This window comes from Gaeumannomyces tritici, assembly GCF_000145635.1.
Source record: "Gaeumannomyces tritici R3-111a-1 unplaced genomic scaffold supercont2.5, whole genome shotgun sequence".
Lineage (NCBI taxonomy): Eukaryota > Fungi > Ascomycota > Sordariomycetes > Magnaporthales > Magnaporthaceae > Gaeumannomyces > Gaeumannomyces tritici.
Window position 1 is genome coordinate 153298 of NW_008804549.1, and position 22153 is coordinate 175450.

Sequence of the window (22153 nt, forward strand, 5' to 3'; positions counted from 1 at the left end):
TTTTGATTAGTAACTTACCAAATATTTTTTATACGCTTTAGCAAATAATTGTTAAAACGAAAGTACGGTTCGAAAGGTTATACGAAATTATTAAAAGTAAAGTACGGTTTTAATTTTGCTTTAGCCGTTTTTTTCCAAGCAAATATATTGCGGAAAAATACGAAATTTCGTTACCGGAAATTACGGATAACAAAAAAAGTAAATTTAAATTACAAACCGGTTATTAATTTAACCGGTACGGATTTGCCTTAAATAGCTTTATTTTTGCTCAATTTAATCCACGCTTTTTACTTTTAATTCCTTTGTATACCGTGCAAAAAGTAATGGGCGCTTATACCTTTTCGGCGATACATTGGTTTCCAGCTAATTTGGGTAGGGAAAAGTGTTACAGAAAAAACGTCGAATTGCCCCGAAAAACGTCGAATTGCCCCGCCGCACTTTACTCCGGAGGACCGTTAAATTGCAAGCGCTTTTAGCCCGTACGAGTAGGTGATGGCTGCCCCTGAATGTCGATCCATAAATAAAAAATCCCCGACCCGCCGAGGCAGCAGATGTCCGCGGTTGGCTCCTTCCTGGACGGGCAACAATGAGCTGGCGGCAAAAGCCCGACAAGGAAGGCACCCAGCAAGGAAGGCACACACGCAGCCCAGCCTAGAAGGAAATCCTCCCGGCTTTAGTGCTTCAGTCATCAGCGCTCCCTAGCCCGACGTCTCACTTCCACCGCCTGCTCTGCCAATTCGTGCCACCTCCCACACCAATCACCCACCTCTTTTCTCCCAAGGGTTGACGGCGGCGAGCACCAAGCTAGGAGGCAGACGAGGAGAAAACAAGACGAAAAAAAAAGGCGGATATTGTCGGCACCATCGCGGCCACACCACTCTTGAGACCTGCGTCAACCGCTCCAGTCCCCCAATGCCAGGCGACGGGGCCTCCAGCTCCGCAGCGCCGGTGGCCGGTGGCCGGGGCAGAGGAGGAGGAGGAGGCGGCGGCGGCGGCGGCGCGTCTTCCAAGGCGTCGGCAAGGTATGGAACCGCAAAGCAAAGTGAATCGTCTTGGGTCTTCGTTTGGGCTGGGGGTGGGCTGCTTTTGAAGCGCTGCTGCTACGTGTGCGGTTGCCGAGGCTGCAGGCACCACCCACCGCATGCGGTTTGCGACTGCGATTTCCGATTTGCCCCTGGCCGGCCCCTCCCTCCCTTGTCCCCTTTTGGCAACCCGTATATGTGCGCGCGCGAGCTCGCAGCCAAAAACATGAGATCACGACGGGCCCGCTGACCCAACCCAAGCTCCGCGAAACCCCAGATCCTGACCTTTTCCCTGAACGAGCGCCCGCGCGCCACCAGGGCCAGCCAGCCAAAGGCCCGGACCGGCTGCAAAACATGTGAGTCCAAGACTGCCGCGGCTCCATCCACACTATGCCGTGCCATCAAGCCCTCCCCTCCCTAGATGGCCCATATGAGATGGGACAACGGGGGACCCTACGACCCTGAGCTTCCTCGGCGCTGACAACGAATGCCCCGCGCCCCGCGACGGTGTCTAGGCAAGTAAGTCTGCCCGCCAGTCTGGGCCAAGTCCAGCTCATGCCGCACCCCTCGCTCCCGCATTGTTGCTTCCGAATGCGGCCGATCCTCCTCCCCGAACCCAGCTTCCATCGACGTCATGCCCCCTACCACATCTATCGGCCTGCCTCGATCCACCGTGCTAACCGTCCAATCACGTCCCCACACATAGGAGGAGGCATGTCAAGTGCGACGAGACCAAGCCGGCTTGTCTCCGCTGCGTCAAATGGCAGGGCTTCTGCGAGGGCTACGAGCACCTCGCGGCCCCAGCGGCTGGAAATGAAGGGGCCGCGACAGGCGGCAAGCAGCGCCGGTCCAAGAAGGACGTAGCAGCCGCATCCACCGCCACTAAAGACCACTCGGTCGTGGTCTGGCAGCCAACCGAACACCAGGGCATGTATGCCCAGGACCCAGATAAGATATACTTTGACCACTGGCTGCAGCTGTCCGACATACTGGACGGCAGCTGGTTCGGCTCCGACCTGTGGACCCGCACCATCCCCCAGCTAAGCCGTACCGATCCCACCCTGCGGTATGCCTCGATGGCCATTGGCGCCCTGTCCCAGGCCATGGCCATGGTGCCGCAGTCCAGAAGCACGCCCCGGACCGGAGTGGGCTCGCCATGCTGGAGCCAGGCCAGCAATGGCGCCCTCGTTACCCACTCACGCCACTACCGGGACGCTGTGGTCTATTACGGCCGGGCCCTGCGTCTAGCCAGTGAGCGTCGCCCCAACCAGGGCCCAAACCAAACCCTTGGTCAAACCCGGGAACAAGCACAGGCAGCCCAGACGCAGATGCTGTTGCAGGGCGGCCACCATGCCGAGGACGCCCTGCGCGCCACTGTCCTTTCCTGCATCCTCTTCCTGTGCTTTGAGACCATCCACGGCAACCGCCCGGCCGCACTCAGACACTTGATCTATGGCGGCCGGGTCGTGGCCTCGTGGGTGGAGTCGTGCTTTGTCAAACAGCTGATCAAGATGGGCATGCTGCCCTCGCCGCCCCAGTCGGTCGCATCATCTCCTCCTGCGGCGGAAGAGTCCGCAGAGGCTACGGGGACTGCGGTGACTGCAGAGACCACAGAGACTGCAGAGACTGCAGCCGGCAATGGGAACGGCGAGGCAACACCGAAAGAGATGCCTCTTCCCGTTCTTGGCACCTCGCCCGACCCCTATGTACTCCAGGACGAGGTGCTGCAAGTGTTTCAGCGACTGGACTGCCAGTGTATCGCGGCCGGGCTGCGGGTCGAATTTGAGGAAGACCAAGAATCCTTCAGGGACCTGCACCCACAGTCGATATCTAGGACCGCCTACGTCATGCGCAACATATCGCGTCGCGCTTTTCCCAATATTGCAGAGGCGCGGCGCAAGTGGGACACCATATCGCACTGGCTCATCAAGATAGAGCAGACGATCAAGATGCACAGCGTGCCCCTATCGACCAGGGAGGAAAAGTATATCCCTAAGAATGCCAACCTAGTTGATGAGGGTCCTGTAGAAGGTCCTCTGGACAAAGCTGGTCACCCCCTCCTGGCCGGCCCCCGGTTTTCTCCCGATCCTCCCTCGGCACAAAGCCCGAGCGACAGCCCCACGCCGCTCGAGGGCGAGAGCTACCTAGACTGGGACCAGCTCAATATGGACCTTCTCGGCTCGTTCGGGGCGGCCTGGGCTCCGCTGTACCGGCGCATTCTTCACGAGTACGAGGCGGCCCTCACCAGCGGCGATGGTGTCCCATCGGCCGACGCGACATCAGCCATGCTCCAGGCGGCCAACGTCCAGGCCCAGTACCACCTCTCGCGCATGTGGGCTCGATCGCGCGGATTCGCGGACCTGACGGCGGTGCGGGCCATGACGCCAGACTTCCGCGAGTACTGTCGGCTGGGCGAGCTGCTGTTGCGCGGGCGCGCGGGCGCCAACTTCACCATGGACTACGGGCCGACGCTGGGTCTGTACCGGACGGCGTTGGCCTGCCGCGACCCCGCAGTGCGCGAGCGCGCCATCCGGCTCCTCGAGGAGTACCCGCAGCGCGACGGCTTTTTGGACAGCCGCGCCCTCGTGGCGGCCATGCGGCTGTCACAGGAGGTCGAGGCCGAGAACGCGGTCGAGGGCACCACCGAGGAGCAGTGGGCCAGGCTCAAACGGCGCCGCTATGTCTTCGACGAGCGGTTGCCCATCCTCACATTTACGTGTGTGCGCAGGGATTGGCACGCGGGCAGGTGGGTGACACGCGACCATATTTTCCGCTGGTAGATGGCCTGTCAGGTGGGGGGATGGGTGGCTGTGTTTCCGGAGACATGGGGCATCTATCCTGCCGCCAAGTCCGTCTGTCCAAAGGCGACAGTCAGAGCCACGTGTTGCCCAGAGGGAGCTGAATTCCCCCGCATCCGTCGGCGTCGACCAGAAGAGACTGGCCGGCCTGGGCGCTGTCAAATCACCCCACGGCCCTGCGCGCGCCACATTCCAGCTCGTCAGGTCGTTTGACAGTATCGCGACACAGGGTGGCGAATATCAAGATGGCGTTCAGTGTCTTGTAGCAAGGGCCGGTGATGCTGCTATTTAATAGTGGCCCTCACAACTTGTCTCCCATCAGACTTGTATCTTAATGGTAATGGCACGAGCAGTCAGACTCATCCGCCGCATTGCATTGCTTAGTAGTAGAACCGCGCCACTGCGCACATTCACAAGCATGTCGGCTCAGCTGCCAGAAACAGCACGCCATGCTCCTGTCCAGGAGATCACCACCGTGCGCAAGGCGATGATACACAAGTTCGATCCAGACCCCTACAAAAGCATCATGCTCACCTCTGAGCCCCTCCAACCGCCGAAACGAAGCGAGGTCCAGGTCGCCGTGCTCTACGCCGGGTTCGCCGGCTCCGAGGTCAACATGGGCCGTGGCACCTACCCCGCCCAGCCCTCGCCGCCCTTTACCCCGGGCTACGCCATGGTCGGGCGCGTCCTGAGCTCCGGTCCGTCGGCCCGCCGCGACTTCAAATCGGGCGATGTCGTGGCAGCACTCACCGTCTACGGCGCCGACGCCGAGCGCATCAACGTGGACGAACGCCACCTTGTTCACGTCCCCGCCGGCATTGACCTGCCTGTCGCAGCCGCGCTGCCGCTCAACTGGTGCACCGCGCTGGGGTTGGTTGAGCACTGCGCAAAAGTGCAGCAGGGCCACAAGGTCTTCGTGCACGGGCTCAGCGGCGCCGTCGGCCAGGCGGCCACGACGCTGTGCCTGCAGCGGGGCGCCACCGTCTACGGCACGGCGTCGGCGCGCAACCACGCGCGGCTGCGGGAGCAGGGCGCTCACCCCTTTGTATACACGGACAAGGCATGGGTGGCGGTCATGCGCGAGCTGGGCGGCGTCGACTCGGTGCTGGACCCGCTCGGCTACGAGAGCTGGGACGCGTCGTACGGCATCCTCGCCACGTCCCGACCTTCGGTCCTCGTCGGCTACGGGCTGAACCTGCGGACGATGCAAGGGGAGGGAAAGGACCGGGTCATCAAGTCGGCCAAGCTCGAGACGGCCAGGCAGCTCGCCGAGATGGCCAGGTTGCAGGCCCTCAACCTCAGGCTGTGGGAGCACCGCAGCACGCGCTTCTACGCCATCAGCCGCGACTCCAAGACGTACACGGCCGATTTGGAGAAGCTGCTGGCGCTTGTAGCGGCGGGCGACATAACGGTACCGATCAGGAAGGTCTGGGGTCTGGAAGACGTGCGGGAGGCGCACCGGAACTGGGGCAAGGCCGAGGGCATGGGGTCGGTGGTCATCAAGGTCTCGGACTAACACAGGGTCAGGTAATGAAGTAATGAATCGACCTTGTCAAGAAGGTTCGCTCAGCAAGAGCCGCACGCCCCATGTCCCATATTGAGGCCCAGTCTCCAATTAAGCATGCAGCAGGGGCTGGAACCGTGCCCCAAAGTCATTGTGACGCTGCTCTTACACAGCCGCGCACTCTACGCGCCCGCGAAGGGTTCCGACGCGCCGCGGAGCGGGCAAATCGGGGACTTGTTTGCCTGGGCACTCCTGCCTGCACCTCGAGGCAAGGCTAAAATGGATCCAAGGCGCCCGGGTGCAACGGTCGGGCTTGGCTAAGCTATCCCCTCCGATCAGTCGGCTTTTGGGGTCCTGAGACGTTTCACCCCCGCGCCGGTGGGGGTTCGAGACCCCTGGACGGGACCGCCGTCCGATTCAGATAGGCGCTCTACCAGCTAGAGGCTGCGGGCCGCACGGAGGGTTTGTTAGTGGTGGTAGCACGAGCCGCTGAAACGCGCAGGGGGCTCCCCATCGTGTCTCCACCAGGTCGATCAGCCCATCCGTCTGACGGCGACTTGGGGGTCTCTGCCTTAAGAGGGCTTTCGTTCGCGTCCAGGAGCTAGGTCCGAATGGTCGACCCAGATTTTTTTTTTTTCGTTATCAGATCGCTACATCGACAGTTGCTTGAAGCGCTAGGTCAGGAGAAGGAGGAGACGAACCAGTGATAAAACCACATCCACGACCGAGCGACACGGGCATCCGACAGACACAATGAGCCCCTCCAGCAGCAGCCCCGGCGGCAGCGGCGCCACCAGCAAAAAGTACCGCGACACCAGCCCCTCGGAGCGGCCGGGCAGCCACGACGGCCCAAGCAGCGCGGCGAACGCGGGCGAGTCGCTGATGGGCCACGCGGAGAAGCGGCGGCGCTGGACCGAGGACGAGGAGGGCGGGCGGCGGCGGACGGCGTGGTGGGACACGGTCGAGGCGTTTGAGCGGTGCCGCTGGATCATTGACGTGATCCTGCTGCTCTTCATCATCGGCCTGCTAATGGAGCGGCGGGCCAAGAGCTACGGCTTCTGCGAGTACGAGGGCAACGGGGACATAACGGGGTTTGCGCCCAAGAGTGAGTGGTTTTTTGGGCCTTTGGTGGGAGTGTGGGAAAAGCTGGGACTTGAGCTGACTTATCATCACCCAACACAGTCGCGCAACAGATAAAAACATTTGTTCCCGACTTTGGCTTCGCGCCCGAGAACGCGTCCGAGTTCTTTACCGACGCGGTGCAGCAAAAGTGGCTGGACATGGTCCCCAGTAAGTTCTAATCACATCTACACCCCTTCCCAGCACATCAACTAATAGCGTCTTTCCCAGGGGGCCTCGGCTACGTAAAGGTCAACGAGCCGTCGCAGTACAACAACCTGCCGCGGCCGCTACTCGACTACAACGGCACCACCGTCTTCACATCGTCGGTGACGCACCAGCTGCACTGCCTGCACTCCATCGTCAACGCCTTTTCCGCAAACGCCGTCGGCGACGACAGCAAGCTGCCTGAGGGCCACGGCTGGCACCTCAACCACTGCTTCGAGTACCTGCGCCAAAACATTCTCTGCTGCGGCGACACGGCGCTCGAGGGCGAGGCAACCACCTTCCCGTCCGGCGAGACGGGCAGCGACGGCTGGGACGCCAAACACGTGTGCAAGAACTACGACCAGGTCAAGGCGTACCTGGACGAGAACAGGGTCGATGACGAGTTGTGGATATGATGTTTTTGTTTGTGCTTGCTTGCACGTTTGCCTTTGTTTCTTTAGCATCTGTAGCGTTTACCAATACCCATGACGACTCATTGTTTCCTCTCCTTTTGACACCCCAACTATGCTTTGTCCACATCTTTCACATTCTGCTCAAGCCATTGTCAAGGGCGCGAACAACGGACAACAGTGCCCTCACCAACAACTGATGCCTCTTTGTCACACATTTTACTGCTGAGGTGTATATATTCCCCTGGCCCCATGGAAGTCTCCTCCGGAAACTCCCCAGATGGACATAAAACTCGTCACCGCTATCCTCCACTCACCTCAACGACGACATTTGGAGCTAGCTCACATCGCATCGCAACATCTTGGCTGTCTCGGTCAGTTTCAAGGATTCAACCGGTCTCTCACCACCGATCACCAACCAAGAACCCATCGCAGCAGTCACTATGGCCGCCATCTACAACCCGATGTACCATGCGAACAACACGGGCTTCTACGCCGCTGCCGGCCAGCGCCAGCAACCCGTCTACTCGCCCATCCATATCACAGGTGAGTGCTCCCAGGCCCCCGCCGACCGGCTAACCAGCGGCGGCTACGCCCCGGGATACTACTACACCAGCCGCGGCAGCAACGGTGTGCCCCCACACCGCCGCTACAACCAGCACTTCCACAGCCGCTACGGCGGCTCGCGCTTCCCGAACCTCGCCCCCACCTTCCCTTCGCCCCCGCAGCACATGCTGTCGCCGTCGCCGTCGCCGCAGGCCGCCGCCACCGCCGCCGCGCCTGCCCGACCCTCGGCACCGCCCGCCGCCTACTCCACGTCCCCGGCGGCTGGGCTCGGCATGCCCTCCGGCTCGCAGCAGTCCGGCACCACCCCCGCCGCCGCCGCCGCCGCCGCCGCCACCACCACTATCAAAGAAGACTCGGCCAAGGCCGACGTGGCGGCGGCGACGACGGCGGCCGCGGAGCCCGCAGTGCCCCACACCATCCGCTCCTTCATCCAGGACGCCATGACCAAGGCCGGCGCCGTCGTCGCGCGGGCCGAGGAGCCCGGCGTCGCCGTCTTCATCAACTCGCAGCCCGGGCGGGCGTCGCGCGTCATCGAGAAGATGGCGGCGCTCACCGGCGCCGCGGCGCGCGTGCCCGCGCTGCTCGCCGAGCTCGAGGCCGGCCGTCAGGAGAGCTACGAGCTCCTCTGGCCGGCCGTCGGGCGCGTCGTCGGGCTCGTCGCCGAGGCCGAGGCGGCGCTCGACGAGATGGACGAGCTCGTCAGGGCCTGGCTGAGGCAGGAACTGCTGCTGCGGAGCCTCGACCGGAGCGGCAGCGGCACCGGCACTGGTGGCTACTACCCCGTCGAGCACAGGCAGACGGGGCGGTACGCGTTTGTGCGCGGCCGCATCGACCGGACCCAGCGCGCGCTCGATCCGCGCCAGTTCCCGAGCTGCTTGCTGTTCCGCCCCCAATGAGGGAGATCTGTTCGCTTTGATATCTCCTGGCAGATTGGGAGGTGCGGCCTCTTTGTTTTGATATCTCCTGCCATATTACAGGCGCGGTTTTGCATTAAAGGCGTTCTAGCAGGTACGTTATCCCCATAAGCCAATAAACATTTTGCTTTTCGAATTCCATGACCATGACATGAAGTGACAAACAGTATTTGATCTCACCGTGACCAGTAATTGCCAAAAAGTTTTCGAACTGCCGCCAGCTGGAGGAGCTAACTTGACCCTCTGGACGGATGGTAGACGCAAGACCCACGGGCGAAAGGCTTGATGTGGACTCTTTCAACACGTCTTGGAACAAAGATATCACACCTGCTTCCGGAAATCTGACGAGTAAGAGAGTTGAGGAAAGTGACATGTGAGTGGTAGCGTTCTTTGTCAAGGGATTAGTCTCCAGCCATGGAGGCGTCGGCCAGTCCGTAAATTCTTTGTCCATAGCATTCGGTGAGATGAATAAATAACCCCTTGAAACGACCAGATGGAGTCGGAAAGAGAGTATCTGGGACTGACAGAAACCCAACCCAACCCTATAGTAATAAACAGCGCCAACATATCCCAACATGCCCTCTAGGCTCCAGTACATCTTCCCCGACTGGGGCGTCGACGTCTCGGGCCTCATGCCCTACCCGGCGCACGCGCAGCCGTCCAACGTCTTGTTCAACCTCATGCTCGAGATCGAGGACCTGACCCGGCTCCGCGAGTTCGAAACCTCGTACGCCGGCGCCAACAACGAGTGGTGGTCGCCCGAGGCCTACGACGCGGCCGCCGACGTGCGGGGGACCGCGGCCCTGGCGCGCCTCCGCATGCCCATCTTCCGCTTCGGCGCGGACCGCGACGTGGCCCCGACCGCGTTCCTGGCCGGGCACGACGAGGTGCGGCTGGACGTGGGCCTCGAGGTGGCGCAGGCGCACGAGTGCCTGCGGCGCGTCGAGTACATACTCGAGCGGCGCGGGCGCGGGCTCGAGGACGGCGCGGGGCGGCTGCCGTGGTGGGCGCTGGGCCCCGGCGCCAGCAGGGACCCGACGCGGCTGCTGCGCGGCTACCTGGCCAACGTGCGCGCCGTGTGCCGCCAGCTCGACTACATGGCCGCCGCGGTCCGCCAGATCGACGGCGGTAGGGAGGGGCCCGGCCCGGCCCCGACGCTGGAAGAGGAGACGGCCCAGTGGGTCACCATCATGGACGAGTACAACCGCAAGCAGGAATGCAAGCAGGACGACAAGGATGACGAGTTTCATTATGGCTTCTGGGCGCAGTAGGGGGTGGGTGGGCTGGTGTATGAGTTGGAGAGTTTTTCCTTTTTCCTTTTTTTCTTTTTTTTTTCTTTCTGTTTTGATACGAGTAAATGCTTGACGGATTAGCTAGTGAATGATGATCCCGCCCAGCTTGGGGGCGTACCGGTGCCTCGAGGTTACAAGTGATAGCGCAAGGAATGCTCTCCCCAACTACAGCTTGCTGTCCTTCCACACGGGCTTCCGCCTCTCCACAAAGCTCCGCACGCCCTCCTGCATGTTCTCGCCGCCGTCGATGCGGCCGTACATGCCCCGCGCCAGCATCTCGACCGCCTGCTCGGGCCCCACGCCCTCCCAGCCGAGCCGCAGGCCCTCGCGGCTGACGATGACGGCGTCGGGCGAGTTGGCCGCCAGCTCGGCCGCGACGCGCAACGCCTCCGCCACCGCGTCGGCGGCCACAAAGTTGACGAGCCCCCAGTCGCGCATCTGGTCGGCCGAGTACGACGTGCGGCCCAGCAGCGCCATCTCGGCCGCGCGCTGGCGGCCCACGACGCGCGTCAGCCGCGGGAGCGCGCCCGCCAGCGCGATGACGCCCTTGCCGACCTCGGGCAGGCCGAAGCGCGCGTCGGGCGCCGCCACGACCATGTCGGCGTTGATCACCATCTCCATGCCGCCGCCAAAGGCCAGCCCGTTGACCGCCAGCACGATGGGCTTCTTGCCGGCGCGGTTGGCCATGCCGCCGAAGCCGCCGGCCGCGACGGGGCTGCCGCTCGGGGGCTGCTGCCCCTTGTCGTCGGTGCTGGTGGCCTGGTGGTTGCCGTTCCACTCGCGCAGGTCGGCGCCGGCGCAAAAGGCGCGGCCCGAACCCGTCAGCACCGCGCACCGCAGCCACGGCTCGTCGTCGTACCAGCGCCAGAGCCCGGCGAGGGCGGCGTGTTGGGGTGTAGCGATGGCGTTGAGCTGCTTTGGCCGGTTGAGCGTCACAAGCATGACGTGCGCGTCTGGGAACGACACCATGACGTTGGCGACCTCGGGCGGTGCCGTCGACAGCTGCTTGGGGAGGCTTGGGGAGACCATGGCTTACGGTCTGGCGAGTGCAGGCTGGTGACTGGTGTGCACCTGGAGAAGTGTGTGTATGAGGTATGTATTTATAAGGTGTTGGTATACTAAGATATCAACACACGGTTTGATACAGCTGGACGGCGTTGAAAGTTAGGACCGAACTCTGAAGATGCCGCTTTTCAACCGCCGTGGCCTGCACAAGCCTCGGCTCTTTCCTCACTCGGCCCAGGAACTGCAAGGAAGCTGCGGCCCACACCCCTTTGCGGGGGAGGAGCGAGCGGGCTGTGACAGGGGTCTTTAATAGCCCAATTGGGCGGGCACTTGCTCTTGGCACTCACTCCCGAGACCTTCTGTCTCAAACACCAAAACCCGACAAGCGAACCTGAAAACATGATTGATATTATTCATACACACAAACAAGGCTGGTATCAAGTATCAAGTCAACAACCGGGAAGCAACCGACAAGTCATGCCGCTGCCGTCTTCTACGCCGGCAACCCACGCTTCTCGCTCTCGGTGAAGAAAATAACCATGCGCCAGAGCTTCTTGACCAGGTCCTCGCCGTCCTCGTCCAGCGCGCCCTCCAGCTCCTCCACCAGCTCCGCCGGCTTGCCGTGCTTGCGCAGGTGGTCCATCACTACCTCGACCAGGATCTCCTCCTGAACGCCCAGATACTCGACAACCTTCTTCTCCACAAACGGCCGCAGCTTCTCCTGGATGATGGACTCCTCCATGTGGTCCCACTGCACCTCCCACGCCCAGAGGCCGTCCTTGTCCGTCGGGATCTCCTGCGCGAGCGACCGGACCGCCTTCTGGACCTCCTCCTCCGTCATGATCTGACCTGCTGACAGCGGCTCGAACTTGATGGGGATCAGCTGTCGTCGCGTCTTGCCGTCCGCCTCCTCGTCGTCCAGCAGGCCCTCGACCTCGGCAAACGTGCGCCGCGCTGGCGCCGCGCGTTGCGTCTGCGCCTTCTGGGCCGCTGCGCCCAGCGAGATGGTGAAGCGCTGTGGTGCTGCCGCGGGCGCCCCGCTCTCCGGTCGCCCGTCGGCGCCACCAGCCACGGTCTCCCCGCCAGCCGGAAGCATTTCGCGCTCCTGCTGCTCAAGGAACGAGTCGGCCATGCCCTTGGCTTGCTCCATCTGCCGCTCCTCGCGCCGCCGCTCCTCGGCCTCAGCACGCCGGTCCGCGTCGTCGCGTGTACGCTCCTCTCCCAGCTCCTGCGCCCGCTTGCGAGCCCACGCTCCTCTGTCACGATAGTACAGATGGCTCTTGCGACTGGCCTCCCGTTCGTCGTCCCAGCCACGATCGCGCTCAAGCTGCTCCGTTTTCCTCCTGGCCGCGTTCTCCGCCTCGCCTCGGTCGCGCTCCTGCTCACGGTCCAGCGCTGCCTGACGGGCCCTTTCGCGGTTGGCCCACTTGCGCTCTGCCTCGTTGTACAGCTTGTCGTCGTCGGCTTTTTGCTTGGAGAGCTCACGTTGATGCAGCTCCTCGTCGCTCGCGTCTGTGTCGTCATCGTCTCTCCAGTACTGCCCGTCACCATTGATGGCACCGCCGTTGACAAAGGCTACGCCGTCGCGCCCGTCGCGTCGGCTGGTGCCGTTCTGGCCCCGTGGGCCAGATGGCGCGTTGAGCACGCGGGGTCCGATAGGTGTCTGGTTGGACCCGGCGGGCGGCGAGTCCACACGCAAGGCACGGCCGCCGTTGCTGCGCTGACGCTCCTGCTCCTCCAGTTCCTCCTCTCGCTTCAGGCGCTCTTGATCGCGCTGGTTGCTACGCTCGCGGAAGGCGGCAATCTCGGCAGCTACGACTTCACGCATCTCGGGTGGGATCTCTGCTAGCTCGTCATCCTGGGCAAGCGGAATACTAATGACCTCGACATCTCCCGACGCGGCAGCATCCCTCATGGCCACGTCGCCGTCGCTGTCCTTGGCGGCCTTGACGCTCGGCCTGAACAGGTCATGCACCACCTCCTTCAGCCTGGCGCGCGCCGACTCGAGGTTGGCCTTTGCCTTTGCCTGGCCGTCATCTCCCAGTGTGGAGCGGTGATGGTCCAAGGATTTAATCGTGGCTTCGTCGACCGTCACACGCAGCACCACCTTGTCGATGCCCGGGTACAGGTCCTCTTCGGCGGGCTGCTCGTCGGCGGCCTTCTCATTGTCGGCGTCGTCCCCGTTCTGCTGCTCGCCGTTGGCCTCTTTCTTGACATCCTCCATGGGCTGGTCCTTCGTGTCCTCCTTGGCCCCGGCTGGCTCGCCCGCGCCGTCGGTTGGTTCCTGTTTTTTGGCGGGGACCCTTAGATTTCGGAGAAGCTCAACAGCAGTGGCTAGCGCATCGAAATCCTCGTACTGGGCGAATCCAAACACGTGGCCCTTGGTGGCTTCCATCTGCGACTTGGCCGAGTCCCAGCGCTTGAGCCGGCCGACCGAGTTGAGAATCTTCTGGAGACCAACCTCACCGCAAACTCCCTCGGGAATGTTCCGAACAAAGACGGTGCGCAGCTTATCCTCGACCGTCGGGGATATGAGGTTCTGCATGCTCTCGCGCACGTTGGCCCGCGCCTGTTCGAGGCCCCGGTCGTAGGGGTGACGAGTCTCGCGACCGCCTCCGCCGCGGGCTCCCCTATCGCGGTCGCGCGGCTCACGGTCGCCATCGCCGGCCCGGTGGTCGCCGCTAGCGGACACGGGCGTGTCTGGCTCACCTCTGAAACCGCGACCGCCTCCCGCCCCGGCTGCCGGGACGTTGGGCTTGTTGGGCAGGTTGGGTCCACCGAGCCGAATGACAGGCGCGTTGAAGTTGATGTTTGGGAGGTTCGCGGGCGGCTGAAAGGAACCGGGCAGGCCGCTCGGTCGATTAGCTTGGGGGTTGTTATTTGGCGGCGGCATGCCTGGAGGGGGCGCCATCCCTGGGGCGGAGGACATGCCTGGCGGTGGGCCTGGGAGTGGTCAGCAAGTGCGCCCAAGGTGGAAGAAGCGGGAGTATGCTGCTCTGGTGCATACCTAGACCTGGCGGCGGGATCATTCCCGGAGGTCCTCCAGCTCCCTGAACCGGTGGGAATCCAGGGTAGTTGGGAAGGGCATAGTGCGGCGGCGGCCCTAGAACGGAGGTTAGGCAAAGGTTAGCCGGCTGTCCGCCTGTAGCGCGATGGCAGCTTCTGGACGAGGGGGTCAGTCTTGGTCGGGGTTGGTCGTACTTCCGCCGTAGGGACTGTAGCCAGACATGGTGGCGCCTTGTGGCACTGCAGACGCTATTGAATACTGTTGATGCGCCTTGAGGTGGCAGCGTGGACGACGGCTGTGGTGGTCGGCGTCGCTTGTCCGCAGCCTCGATTGACGAGCAAAATTCGCGGGCGGCGCAGAGTCTGGAAACGCGACGGGAAGCGCCAGCTCCGACCAGCTTCGCTTCCACTGCCAGTGGGGCCATTGGCCAAACCCCACACACCCATCGGCAGGGCGTCACGTGCGGCGGCAGCCATCCATTTCTCGATTGCCGTGCCGTGGCCCGTGCAGAGCCTCCAATTGCGGGCTTTCGAAGCATCTGAATTTGCCAGCCTTGGCTACCACGACGGAAAAGGCAGCGCCCATCCTCCAGCGTCCCGCAGACCAAGGAAGCTTAGGCAAGATACTGTCTACAAGCGAAACCCGAGCCGACCAGACACATCTACACCAATCAGTCCGGGCCGGCTGAGCCTACCCTACCGTGAGCTGTCCTGACGGCACTTTCATTTCATTGCCCCACGCTGACGACAAGTCCGCCTCCTTCATCAGACCATGGAGGTCAGGCACGCCGTCCAGGGCGTCCTGCGCCTGGCGGCCTTTTCCCGCACAGCCTCGCCAGCCGCCCTGCTGGCCCCGCGCCATCACACGCCCTTCCTCTCCGCCATACGCCACCAGTCCACAGCAGCCGCCGCCGCCGCCGCCCCGGGCACCCCCACGCAGACACCCGCCCGCGAGGCAACAGATACGCCCTCATGGTTGCCGCCCGGAAAGCCCGACCCCTCCGAGACGACCCCAGGAGTATACAACACCCCATCCTGGGCGCGGCGCAAGTCACCCACTGCCTCGTCGGGCGGCGGCACCATCGGCGGGGGTACGAGAACGGTCATGGACCGGCTCAGCCTGCCGCGGGACACGGGCTCCAACCCCTTGAGCGCGTACGTCTCCAACAACGTCATGACACGCGCGCCGGGCGCCTACTTCAGCGTCAACGACTTCATGGGCCCGCCCGAGGAGCGCGAGCGCCGCCGCCTGGTGCCGTCGCTGGGTCGCGAGGTGCCCGTCAACGCCCGCGTCGACCCGGCCCGCGCCTTTGCGCTGCTGTCCATGTCGGTGCGCTACAACAAGATGCCCAAGGACGTGCGCCTGCAGCGCTTCCACGAGCGGCCCGGCATTAAGCGCAAGCGCCTCAAGATGGAGAGGTGGCGCGCCCGCTTCAAGTACAGCTTCCGCCACACCGTCAACCGCGTCAGGGAGTTGGCCAAGCAGGGGTGGTGAGGGGGGGAGTGTGTGGATGTGGGAATGTCGGCGGGTATCCGCTACGAGGAGCACGACTCCGACCCCGACGAGATGGGTCTGTATATATAAAAATTGTAGCTGTAGCTGAATAGGCAGCAAGATGCGATCTTTGGTTCCTGTTTTCGCATGCTATGTGCGGACCGGTGCGAAGCACAGGAAGGTCGGATGTCTCATAAGTTCGTTTTAGCATGGCCTATTCGTTTGCACTATTCTTGGAACCCTGGAGTATCCGCACATGACCATCACCGGCCTCGGCCCAACCCCGTCACCTCACTCTTCCCACAGCCTCGTTGGGCTCGTCATCGGGCTGGTCTTGATCTTGGGCCGACTCATAAACACGGCCGCGTAATCCTCGTCCAGTCCCCGCTGTATAATCTCGTCCACGAGCACCGACTCCCCCTCCCCATCGCCTTGCCTCTCTTCGGCCGTGGTCGGCATCGTGGCCACCACGCTTCCGCCGCCGTTCCTGCGGTGCTGCTGGTGCCCGACCGCCGACTCGCGCGCCGCCCTGCGCTGGGAGCGGCGCCTCTCCAACTGCACCTGTTGGCGTGTGGCCTCAAAGTTGGCCATGCTGCGCCGCGTCCGCGCCACCAGGTCGTCGGCCGCCTCGTCCTCCTCGGCTGCTTCTTTGATCAGCGCCTCCTCCCGGGCATTGTTGTCAGCCCGCTTGAGTCGGAGCCTGTAGGTCTCGTCGTCCTCGTCTGCGTCGACCGGACCGGTAGCCTGGGGGCCGCGGACCATGGACATGCGAGTGCGCTCGGCGAGCGACAGCGTGTGACGTGGCCTAATCTTCTTTTCGGGAGAAGGGGAGGCGTTATCCATGCAATCGAGGATCTCGTCAGCCAGCTGCTGCGTTTGCGAGGGTGCAGGGCGCGCCTCTGGCTCCTGATCTTGTTGGCCCCGTGAATCAGCCATCGGCTGTTGTGATGGCTGCGCAGGACGGTGTGCCAATCTTCGCGGGGGTGACCTTGGAGGGGACGGCGTGCGTGGCTCCGGCACGGCTTCTTGGATCCGATACTCCTGGACGGAATCCCTGGTTGGTGACACATTCTTCCTGCGGTCTCCCGAGGAAGCAACAGCCCCGTTCCTTGCAGTCCTATTCCCAGCGGCTGCTGTAGATGGTAGTCTGGTATTATGATCGAGGACAAGCGACACGGGTCTCGCACGGGCCCCGTCCTGATTCCTTGGTTCTCGCGGGACCTCGCGTGTGCTGGTCGTCCGCCGCAGGGGTTGGGTAACTCCGCGGCTGCGTTGCTCCGGCTCCGGCTCCGGCTCCTCCGCCCGTTTGTGCGTCCATTCCCTACCCTGGGTAGCGGCTCGGGGCCGCGCCAGAGGACGTTCCTCTTCTAATTCCGCAGGCTCGGGAACACTATCTTCAGCCACATCTGCGCATGTCGGGTCTGCATCTTTGTTCCACCCAGCTGGGAGAGAACGCAACAGCGCCCCGGCGAACGGGTTTGCCGCGCCCTTGCTGATAGTGTCTAACTCCTGCCGCAAATCCTCAACAATCGTCACGTACTCAGGCTTCAGCGCCTGCGCCTTGACTGATAGGCTCTTCGGGTTCGCACTCCCAAGGCGCAGACTTTCATGCTCCCCAAAGCCAAAGTCGATGCCTTTTTGCGCCGGAGCAGGGTCCAGGCCCGCCGGACCAAGCGATTTCCTCTTCTGCTCGCGGTCCTGGCGGGCTGTGTCGGTACCGAACATGTCTTTGCGAAAGTCTTGCCACTTTTTGAGGCGGTCCTTCTGCGCCTGGACGCGGCCGTCCAGCTGGGCCAGGAGTTGGCCGTCCTTGTCTTTGCCATCTTCCTCCAGCTCGGCCAGGCGGCCGGTGCGGGTCCGCCTCCACACGCGGTCAAACGGCGCCGTTAGGATACCGTCCCTGTGGGTGTCGCCATACAGCAACGTCTCCATCCAACGCTCGTTGCCAGTCCAGTTGTTGCGCACAGCGCGCCAGAGAGCCAGTTTCTCGTTCTCGGACATGGGCCTGGCACCTGTCCTGGTCTTGGAGTCGGCTGATCGAGCCTTGGCCTGGGCGGTCCTCTCTGCGATAACCTTCTCCTTATGGTCCAGCAGCTGAGCGAGCTCGCCGTAGCGGCGCCGAGCCTCGGCCTTTTCCCGCAGCAGGCGTGACAGGGAGACGCGATGCGCCAGCACGAGGGTGGCGATCTCGCCCGACGAGTCGACCGAGTACCCGCGGTTCTCCAGGGCGAGAACCTGGGAGATGGCGGGGGTCTCGCGCGCAGTGGTGGGGTCGTTGAGGTGAGCCTCGGCGGCGAGCTTCTTGAGGACGGCGGACGAGAAGACGGCCAGGACCTCCTCGAGGCGCTCGCCTTTGCACTCGTCTAGCATGGTTTTGCGCACTACGGCGTCGCGGCCGAGCACACCCGTCTTTTTGGCGTTCTCGAGACATCGTAGCAGGGCGGCACGGAGGTTTATGGACTGGACCTGGTCCATGGGAGGGAAGAATGGCTGGAGCTTCTGCAGTGGTCGTCGTCATGTTAGCATCATCAATCGGACACAACGTTTTAGGGCGTTGCAGGCCACATGGCACGAGGCGTACCACCCGAGTTTCTTCCTCGTCCCAAAGGTCGAACAGCTGGTAGAGAGCCCATTCAACCGACTGGATGCGCTTCTTCTGGCCCTGGGCGATGTCCTTGTTGGTAAACGTCAGAGGATTGATGTCGGGCCAGTCAGGCAGCAGGTCGAGGTCGAGCAAGCGGAGGTTGGTCAAAAAGAGCGAGATGTTGGAGCTGCCCAGGACGGCGGCGGAGAGCGCAGCCGTTGAGACGGGCGGCGCGGGCAGGACCGCTGGGGTCGGCGCTGGCGCGGCATTGGAGCTGGCGGCGGACGGCGTCACGAGCACGCGGGCGGCATGCAGGCGGCCTGGCCTTGCGCGGGCCAGGATGGAGGTGGTCTGGATGGAAGCCATGGGGTCATTGTAGGCGCTCTGGGCTGGGAGGGAAGCAGGTTGAGGTCGCAGGGCGAGGCAGTCGTCGGGCTAAGGCTGGTTTGTTTGGGGCGTGAGTCGGCGGTCAGCGGGCGTCAATGCATGGTGCATGGTGCAGACCTCGCTGTGCAGAGTAAACATTGAAGTCCCATCAAATCCAATACCCATTCCAATTCCAAGCATTGAAGGCCGTGTCCAGTCGGCTTGGAGCCGCCGCCCACTCAATCCAAATGCTGGCACCAGACAAAACCCGTCTGCGGTTCGCGCAGCCCACTTCGAGAGCCGCCCCTCATTTTTGGTTGCGCTGGCGTCAGTGCCGTCAGTGCCGTCAGGCCAACCCCCAGCCTTGATTGATCAGGAATTCAAAATGCAAAATCCACTCCAACGACAAACCCCCAAAAAGAAGCAGGGAAAAAAATGCTTTGGGAACTTGCTGAAAAGAGAGGGGGAAAAAACACAGTCAAGCGCAGCAAAAGCAAAAGCAAAGCAGATGGTACACGACAACAGTGAGATTCGAACTCACGCGCCCGAGGGCATTGGCTTTGTTATTGTGACTACTCCTGGGGAGGATGCTGAATAGCAGGCCAACGGAATAACCACTAACCGATGTTGCCATCTTGCATGTAGGCGGCGGGGATGTTTTGTCATCTATGAGGTCTGTAGAATGCGAGTCGCAGCGGCACCGTGCTTTGCACGGCGAGAAATCTGTGGATCAAGAATTTCCTTTTTTGGCCACTTGCACCAGCAATCAGAGTGGACGGAGCGTAAACAGCATGTCCATTGAACGACCATGGGAGTTGATAAGTACAAAAATGAAGGGTGATATTTAAGAACGGGACACGAAATAGGAAAACCCACATATCCTCCACAAACCGGGCAGTCCATTCCTTCTTCTCTCTCCTTCAACCCCCAGTCCTCAACCATGCCCGACTACGACAAGTCTCGGGAACTTTCCATTGAGATTCTCGACGAACCCCATCTTGAGACCTTGAAGCGGGCAATTTCCAACATCATATCCACACAGGCTGCCGAAACAGTGTACGCTCAAGTCGTGGACGGCCTGCCGCTGAGAGAAGCCCTTAGGGGGCCCAGAGCCAGCGACCTCCCGATCAAGCACCCGATCCGGACCTGTCACAGCGACCTCTGCCTAGGCGTGCTGGAGAAGGTGCATGAGTTCCGTGACGCCTTCCAGCCCGAAATCCTGAAATTCGACAGCAGCGTAAGATGAACCTGCACCCCTCAGGTACTCCTTGCATACCAGGCTGCGGGCCTGGGGTCGAAGGCTTTCAACACACGGCTGATCGAGCTGGTCGCCCTGGCAGTCCACCAGATCGCCGTCATTCTTTTTAATCTTGACACGAGCTTGCACAAAGAAGATGGTGTCATTGAATGGGTACCGCCAAAAGACGACTGGAGGTACTGGGATAAGCACCTGAACGGACCCCTCCCAACGCTCATGTATCATCTGTGGTATGTGGATTTTGAGCAGTACCCAGAGGGAGCAGCAGACATGGTCGGATTTTGGGCCGAGAACCAGATTTTGGGTGGCGTTGCCCTCTTCGACCGCCGACCTGAGACCGAAGGGGGCGAGCCGGGCGCGGTGTACTGGCATCCAAGCCGTGTTGGCGTCACTTACAGGATCTGCAAACTCCGTCCTGACCAGACGCAGAAGCTACTGGACTTTCTTCTCGCCACTGAGCCTCAGGAGACCACGCCTTTGCCCATATTGCCCGGAATGGAGAATTTGAGTCGGGTTGATCCAGAAGAGCACATCATGGAAACTGGCATCTTTAGGCACAGCTGGGAGCGCAAGAAGCTCCCACCTCCGAATGCAACTGACCTAAGGCTGAGAGATGTCCACAACTTGGTCGATTTTCCGACTGCGGAGGATAAGGCTGCAGCTTCATCGCGGGCGTACGAAGCCAAGTACAGGGGGGATCTCGCTGAGGCTCTGGGGCTGGAAGGCGAGGATCTGGAACGGGAAATACTGAGACGGGACAATCTTTAGGAACGCGAGACTCAGGAACAAGCATGACGGGGACTCGCAGATGGAGAGCAGGAGGATGACTCGATAGAGTATTGATAGGGTATATGATCGTTTGTACTGGTTGTATTCGAGAACTTTGTGGTTTTATCTAGTTATCGCTATCAGGGGAACTACACATTCTCCCCGTCATCAGCGGCTCTGTCAGAGCTTTGGCAATCTTTAGGAGATGTTGATCGTGATGTCTCGCGGATATTAGTGACACTCCAATTGGCATCCCATTGCCACCAGCAAATGCGGGTATGTTGATGACCGGCGTGTGGAGTCCCTATGAGAGTTTGGTCAGTTCAATCCGGGCTGGGTCTGAAATGGGAGGCTCAGCGTGGGTCACATGCTGTCCAAATAGTGTTGAAGGCTGGACTGCCCATGTCCTTAAGCCCAAGGGGAGCTTCATCGGGCGCACTGGGCGCGGGAATTGCCGTGTAGCCGACAGCTAGCTTGTCTACTAGCGGCCGGATACGGGCCAGCGCATCGGAAGCTTCTTGTTGTTCCTTGGCCGTGGTGTTTGATGTGTTCTCGACGAGGTTCCGGATTTCCTCGCATAAATTCCCACCATCCATCCGGTATTCCTTGAGGAACGTTACCCGTGCCTCGCCGCTGATGATAACTTTCAGCATCCGCTTGAGCGCTGCGGTTTGGGAGATGGCGTCCGGTAGAGGGACTTGTTGAACTGTGGCTCCCTCTTTTTCGAGGATCGAAGTGGCTTCTTCCATCGCAACCACGGTTCCTGGCCCTGCCTGAGCCCACATGGGCGTTTTGATCAAAGCGATCGACATCTTGTCAACTTCTATCTTCTCAGGGACGTCATGACTTCCGAGAGCAAAGACATCTGCCACTAGCTGCAAGTCTTGGACACTGCGGGCGAAAAAGCTGATGGTGTCAAAGGTGGGCGAGCACGGTTTGGAGCCCTCAAGAGACACCGCGTTGTGGGTCGGCTTCATGGCGAAAACCCCTGTGAAGGACGCAGGCCGAATGACACTGCCACCGGTTTGAACTCCGAGACATAGGGGCACATGTAGGTCTGCTACCGCCGCGGCTGAGCCGCATGACGAGCCGCCTGGAGTACGAGCTGGGTCATGGGGATTCGTTGTTGGAGGTCCGCAGTTGGCGACGGCAAACTCCGAGGTTCGTGTCTTGCCTGGGTACAGTGGTTAGGACAACGCTGTTCGATATGCGATCGGCAGGTGGATAATGAGCGAACCAAAGATGAGGGCACCGGCAGTTCGTAATATTGACACAGCTGATGCATCGAATAAGGGTCTGTTTCCTTTATAAATTGGGGAGCCGAACTCGGTAGGCATGTCTAACGGACAGCAGTGGGCGCGGTCAGTAGTGTCTTACCAAGGCCACGAATATAGCCATGTAGACATCTGGGCACCCTTTGTGTTCATAATGTCCTTGATCCCAACGGCCACTCCATGTAAAGGGCCTCGCCTGTCGGGCGAGATACGGTCGAGCGACCTCGCTTGTTCCAGGACAAGCTTTGGATCTGGCCCAAGCAGGTCAGCGGCTAGATATTGTACTAGGTGCTCAGAAGGAGACGGTCCTCTTCCCACCCAAGTATGCCCAGGCTTTGACAGTCGCCTCCCTCTCTTGCACCCGGGCTAGGAGATAGAGCGCATAGTCTTTTATGGAGACGCTGCTGACCTGAAGCAGAGCCAAAGCCTCGGTGGCGGTCAAAGCATGCAGTGGCTTCGTTTGTGCCACCATGTCTGGCATTGCGATTGGTGTCGGTGACGACGGCGGTGAAAGGAAGTGCATTTCCGGCTGACAGGAAGAGGGGGAGTGTTGGGTTTTGTACG

General features: G+C 61.4%; 11 protein-coding genes across 11 annotated transcripts; 6 read left to right on the forward strand and 5 right to left on the reverse strand.

Annotated features, from left to right (window-relative positions):
* Positions 1–912: 912 nt before the first annotated feature.
* GGTG_09020 (hypothetical protein) lies at positions 913–3802 on the forward strand (the record flags this gene model as incomplete). Its single annotated transcript, XM_009226863.1, has 4 exons — positions 913–1022; positions 1284–1378; positions 1538–1541; positions 1729–3802. The coding sequence occupies 4 exons, from the start codon at positions 913–915 to the stop codon at positions 3800–3802; spliced, it is 2283 nt and encodes a 760-aa protein (XP_009225127.1).
* A 544-nt stretch (positions 3803–4346) lies between these two features.
* Positions 4347–5336, forward strand: GGTG_09021 (hypothetical protein; the record flags this gene model as incomplete). The annotated part of the gene is made up of 1 exon (XM_009226864.1): positions 4347–5336. The coding sequence occupies one exon, from the start codon at positions 4347–4349 to the stop codon at positions 5334–5336; it is 990 nt and encodes a 329-aa protein (XP_009225128.1).
* A 741-nt stretch (positions 5337–6077) lies between these two features.
* Positions 6078–7066, forward strand: GGTG_09022 (hypothetical protein; the record flags this gene model as incomplete). Its single annotated transcript, XM_009226865.1, has 3 exons — positions 6078–6429; positions 6507–6614; positions 6675–7066. The coding sequence occupies 3 exons, from the start codon at positions 6078–6080 to the stop codon at positions 7064–7066; spliced, it is 852 nt and encodes a 283-aa protein (XP_009225129.1).
* A 302-nt stretch (positions 7067–7368) lies between these two features.
* On the forward strand, positions 7369–8652 carry GGTG_09023 (hypothetical protein). The gene has a single exon (XM_009226866.1). It carries the CDS (start codon positions 7504–7506, stop codon positions 8521–8523), a length of 1020 nt encoding a protein of 339 aa, XP_009225130.1. The 5' UTR covers positions 7369–7503; the 3' UTR covers positions 8524–8652.
* Positions 8653–9083: 431 nt separating this feature from the next.
* GGTG_09024 (hypothetical protein) lies at positions 9084–9791 on the reverse strand (the record flags this gene model as incomplete). The annotated part of the gene is made up of 1 exon (XM_009226867.1): positions 9084–9791. One exon carries the CDS (start codon positions 9789–9791, stop codon positions 9084–9086), a length of 708 nt encoding a protein of 235 aa, XP_009225131.1.
* Positions 9792–9998: 207 nt separating this feature from the next.
* Positions 9999–10862, reverse strand: GGTG_09025 (carnitinyl-CoA dehydratase; the record flags this gene model as incomplete). Its single annotated transcript, XM_009226868.1, has 1 exon — positions 9999–10862. The coding sequence occupies one exon, from the start codon at positions 10860–10862 to the stop codon at positions 9999–10001; it is 864 nt and encodes a 287-aa protein (XP_009225132.1).
* A 362-nt stretch (positions 10863–11224) lies between these two features.
* GGTG_09026 (hypothetical protein) lies at positions 11225–14218 on the reverse strand. Its single transcript, XM_009226869.1, has 3 exons — positions 14040–14218; positions 13846–13941; positions 11225–13781 (listed from the first exon to the last, which is right to left on the reverse strand). Exons 1-3 carry the CDS (start codon positions 14065–14067, stop codon positions 11332–11334), a joined length of 2574 nt encoding a protein of 857 aa, XP_009225133.1. The 5' UTR covers positions 14068–14218; the 3' UTR covers positions 11225–11331.
* A 154-nt stretch (positions 14219–14372) lies between these two features.
* On the forward strand, positions 14373–15598 carry GGTG_09027 (hypothetical protein). The gene is made up of 2 exons (XM_009226870.1): positions 14373–14545; positions 14614–15598. The coding sequence occupies exon 2, from the start codon at positions 14617–14619 to the stop codon at positions 15337–15339; it is 723 nt and encodes a 240-aa protein (XP_009225134.1). The 5' UTR covers positions 14373–14545; positions 14614–14616; the 3' UTR covers positions 15340–15598.
* GGTG_09028 (hypothetical protein) lies at positions 15321–18607 on the reverse strand. Its single transcript, XM_009226871.1, has 2 exons — positions 17921–18607; positions 15321–17838 (listed from the first exon to the last, which is right to left on the reverse strand). Exons 1-2 carry the CDS (start codon positions 18287–18289, stop codon positions 15631–15633), a joined length of 2577 nt encoding a protein of 858 aa, XP_009225135.1. The 5' UTR covers positions 18290–18607; the 3' UTR covers positions 15321–15630.
* A 418-nt stretch (positions 18608–19025) lies between these two features.
* GGTG_09029 (hypothetical protein) lies at positions 19026–20315 on the forward strand (the record flags this gene model as incomplete). Its single annotated transcript, XM_009226872.1, has 2 exons — positions 19026–19526; positions 19551–20315. Exons 1-2 carry the CDS (start codon positions 19230–19232, stop codon positions 20313–20315), a joined length of 1062 nt encoding a protein of 353 aa, XP_009225136.1. The 5' UTR covers positions 19026–19229.
* Positions 20316–20603: 288 nt separating this feature from the next.
* GGTG_09030 (hypothetical protein) lies at positions 20604–22070 on the reverse strand (the record flags this gene model as incomplete). Its single annotated transcript, XM_009226873.1, has 4 exons — positions 20604–21489; positions 21553–21654; positions 21730–21840; positions 21908–22070. The coding sequence occupies 4 exons, from the start codon at positions 22068–22070 to the stop codon at positions 20669–20671; spliced, it is 1197 nt and encodes a 398-aa protein (XP_009225137.1). The 3' UTR covers positions 20604–20668.
* Between the last annotated feature and the right edge of the window lie 83 nt (positions 22071–22153).

What these genes read in the sequence shown, in the direction of transcription:
- GGTG_09023 (XM_009226866.1), top strand. Translation starts at nt 7,504, where the DNA reads ATGGCCGCCATCTACAACCCGATGTACCATGCGAACAACACGGGCTTC.
- GGTG_09026 (XM_009226869.1), bottom strand. Translation starts at nt 14,067, where the DNA reads ATGTCTGGCTACAGTCCCTACGGCGGAA. An exon ending in CTACAGTCCCTACGGCGGAA is followed by an intron (nt 13,942 to 14,039) that starts GTACGACCAACC and finishes CCTCCGTTCTAG; the next exon opens with GGCCGCCGCCGCACTATGCC. An exon ending in GATCCCGCCGCCAGGTCTAG is followed by an intron (nt 13,782 to 13,845) that starts GTATGCACCAGA and finishes GACCACTCCCAG; the next exon opens with GCCCACCGCCAGGCATGTCC.
- GGTG_09027 (XM_009226870.1), top strand. Translation starts at nt 14,617, where the DNA reads ATGGAGGTCAGGCACGCCGTCCAGGGCGTCCTGCGCCTGGCGGCCTTT.
- GGTG_09028 (XM_009226871.1), bottom strand. Translation starts at nt 18,289, where the DNA reads ATGGCTTCCATCCAGACCACCTCCATCCTGGCCCGCGCAAGGCCAGGC. An exon ending in ACGAGGAAGAAACTCGGGTG is followed by an intron (nt 17,839 to 17,920) that starts GTACGCCTCGTG and finishes CGACCACTGCAG; the next exon opens with AAGCTCCAGCCATTCTTCCC.